General features: G+C 35.1%; 1 protein-coding gene across 3 annotated transcripts in view; it reads right to left on the reverse strand.

Annotated features, from left to right (window-relative positions):
- Positions 1-2,971, reverse strand: part of CCT6B (chaperonin containing TCP1, subunit 6B (zeta 2)) — a 33,837-nt gene that overhangs the window by 21,376 nt on the left and 9,490 nt on the right. For all 3 annotated transcript variants that reach the window (XM_011937681.1, XM_011937680.1, XM_011937679.1), the window contains one exon: positions 2,122-2,225. In XM_011937681.1, coding sequence (XP_011793071.1) covers positions 2,122-2,225 — 104 coding nt within the window. The remainder of the gene's footprint in view (positions 1-2,121; positions 2,226-2,971) is intronic.

Consider the following 2,971-nt stretch of genomic DNA (forward strand, 5'->3'; position numbering starts at 1 on the left):
AGTAATTGACAGAATAAGCAGTCAAAACATCAATAAGGATATAGAAGTTCTGAACAACAGGATTAACAGGATACCTTGATCTAAACAGACATGTATATAAAATTGTACCTACCAACTGCAGCATACATTCTTTTCAAGTACACGAAACATTAACATAACAAAAGCTGACTATACACTGAGTCATAAAGCAAGTGTCAACAAATTTCAAAGGAGCAAAAATCTCATAGAGCATATTCTCTGTCCATAACGTAATTAAGCTAGGTATCAGTAATAACTAAAATTTCCCCATGTTAAGAAGCACACTTCTAGTTGAAATTAGAAAATATTTTAAACTGAATAAAAATTATAAGATTACATACCAAAACTTGAAGGATGCAGCTGAATAGTACTTTTGAGAAAAATGTAAGGTTTTAAGTACTGTATTCAAAAGCTGGAGACTGAAAATTAATAACCTAAGTAGCTATCACAATAAAACAGAAGCAGCAAAAAAGTCCCCACAAAATTCCAAAAAAGCAAATTAATAATAAAGAGAAAGACACTGAAACAAAAACAAACCTCTGGGAAAAAATTATCAAAAAAAGGAAAGGAAGGCATAAATAACACCAGAAATAAATGGTGATACCCCTATAGATCCTGCAAACAGGATCCTTATAAAAATTGTATGCCTATAAGGATATTTATGAACATTTTATACCAAAAATTTCAGAGTTAAACAAAATGGACAAATTTCTTAGAAAACGTTACTTACCAAAATGATTCAAAAAATAAGTAGAAAACCTAACTAGTTCTACAGCCATTAAGAAAATTGCATGAGTGGGGCCGTGCGCGGTGGCTCACACCTGTAATCCTAGCACTTTGGACGTCTGAGGCAGGTGGATCACGAGGTCAGGAGGTCGAGACTAGCCTGACCAACATGGTGAAACCCGTCTCTACTAAAATACAAAAAAATAGCCGGGCGTGGTGCCACGCACCTGTAGTCCCAGCTACTCAGGAGGCTGAGGCAGGGAAACCACTTGAACCCAGTAGGCGGAGGCTGCAGTGAGCTGAGATCACGCCATTGCACTCCAGCCTGGGGGACAGAGTGAGACTCCATCTCAAAAAAAATAAGAAAAGAAAAAAAGAAAATCGCATGAGTAATCAAAAATCTTCCCACAAAAACTCTTCAAGACAAATAATCGGACTTTTCCAAAATAATTATCAAGGTGAAAAACAATGAGAGGAAGAAAGAACCTACAAATTAACAGAGACTTAAAAAGAGATATCACCTAAGTGCAGTGTACAGACTGTGTGTAGATCTTAATCCAAACAAAACTGAAAAAAATCTGAGACAACTGTTAGACAAATTAGACTATAAACTGGAAATGTGATGGTATTAATGAGTTATTAATTTTTAATGTGTTATGTTTTGTGGATGTATTAGGTAAAAGCAGGAGGTTTATGTTTTATGGATTATATTATATTTAGAGGTGGTATATGATGTCTGGATTTGCTTCAAAATAATCCAGGGTGGTAGGGGGAAAGAGGGAGGGGTATGGTTGAAACAAGCTTGCTTCATATATTGGAAATTGATAAAGATAGCTAACAGGTATGTGGAAGTTCCCTATTCTGTTCTCTCTATATATGTTCACAATTTTCAATAATACAAAGTTTTAAAAGAGTAAATCCAAAATCAACAAGGTACTCCATAATCTGGCCCCTTTTGCCTCACCTCCTCTCCCTGTGCTCCAGGCACACTGTAACAACCCAGTCACACTTCTGCCTCAGGACCTCTTCAGAGGTCATTCCCTCTGCTTAGAACCCTCCTGCTCCAGATGTGCACATGGCTAGCTCCCTTGTTTCTTCAGAGACCTCTTGGCTCTTTAGGTTCTTATCAGAGTGGCCTTCCCTGTCCACTATAAAATAATACACATGATTTTTTTTTTCTATTTAAATTAGAAACATAAGCTTCTTGGGGAAAGAAATTCTGTTCTGTTTACTCTTCATTCCCATCACCTAGAGCAGTGACTTAATACATGTTGAATGAATATATTTATGTTGAATAAAAGTAAGTAATAAACTTAATAAAAGAATATCTTTAAAAAATTCTAGAACCCATATGTTGTCAAAGCTTATGTAATTTACTTTGTATCTGTTCCTAATTTATGCTTCATCTCCATGATTTCTACCATGAAGAGATCAATAGGGTAACCTGGTCTTCTAACAGCCAAAACAGAATCCACCACAGCCTGAAAGAGAAGTGAATGAGAACAGTAAGTTATTTGGACTACTAAAATAAACCAATGGCCCAAACAATCTGTCACCAGACTAAGGAGATAAAAACCTTCAGGATTCAAAACACAGGGCAAGACCAATATGTGCCACTTTATTATGGACACTAATAATAATAATCAATGCCAACAGACACCTTAGAGTCTAAAGAAACTTCAGAGATCATTAGGTCCAAACCTTTTATTTTACAGACAAGGCAACTGAGATAAGACCTTGAGAAGTTACAGTTTTTAAATAAGATCTAACAGCTAGTAACAGGGCCAGGACTAGAATTCAGGGCTCCTTAACTGCCAAGTGACTACTCTTTCTATCATACCAAGACTATCCAAACTTTTCCACCAAAGGGCACTTTAACAGAAAAGAAGGAAATATAATCTAAGGTAATAGTTGCAATTTGCTGGCTATAATAACAGGAAATTTTAAAGTATCATGTTTGATCATGAAAAGCTTCCATGACATCCCATAATATGTTTATCTCAATGTAAAAATAATGTTTTCCCCAAAAATTGTAAAGTAAAATTGACACTCCAAAAAGATACATCTCATTTATTCTGACACATATGACCAGAGATATACAATTTAAGAAGCATAGCACAACACACCTTATTGCTTAGCTCAGAAAATGATATAAAAATAATAAATAACTGCAGAAATTAAGAGCTAAGTTATAACTACCCTAAAATATACATAAAGCAGAAAAAAA

Source organism: Colobus angolensis, unplaced genomic scaffold, assembly GCF_000951035.1.
Source record: "Colobus angolensis palliatus isolate OR3802 unplaced genomic scaffold, Cang.pa_1.0 Scaffold167, whole genome shotgun sequence".
Taxonomy (NCBI): domain Eukaryota; kingdom Metazoa; phylum Chordata; class Mammalia; order Primates; family Cercopithecidae; genus Colobus; species Colobus angolensis.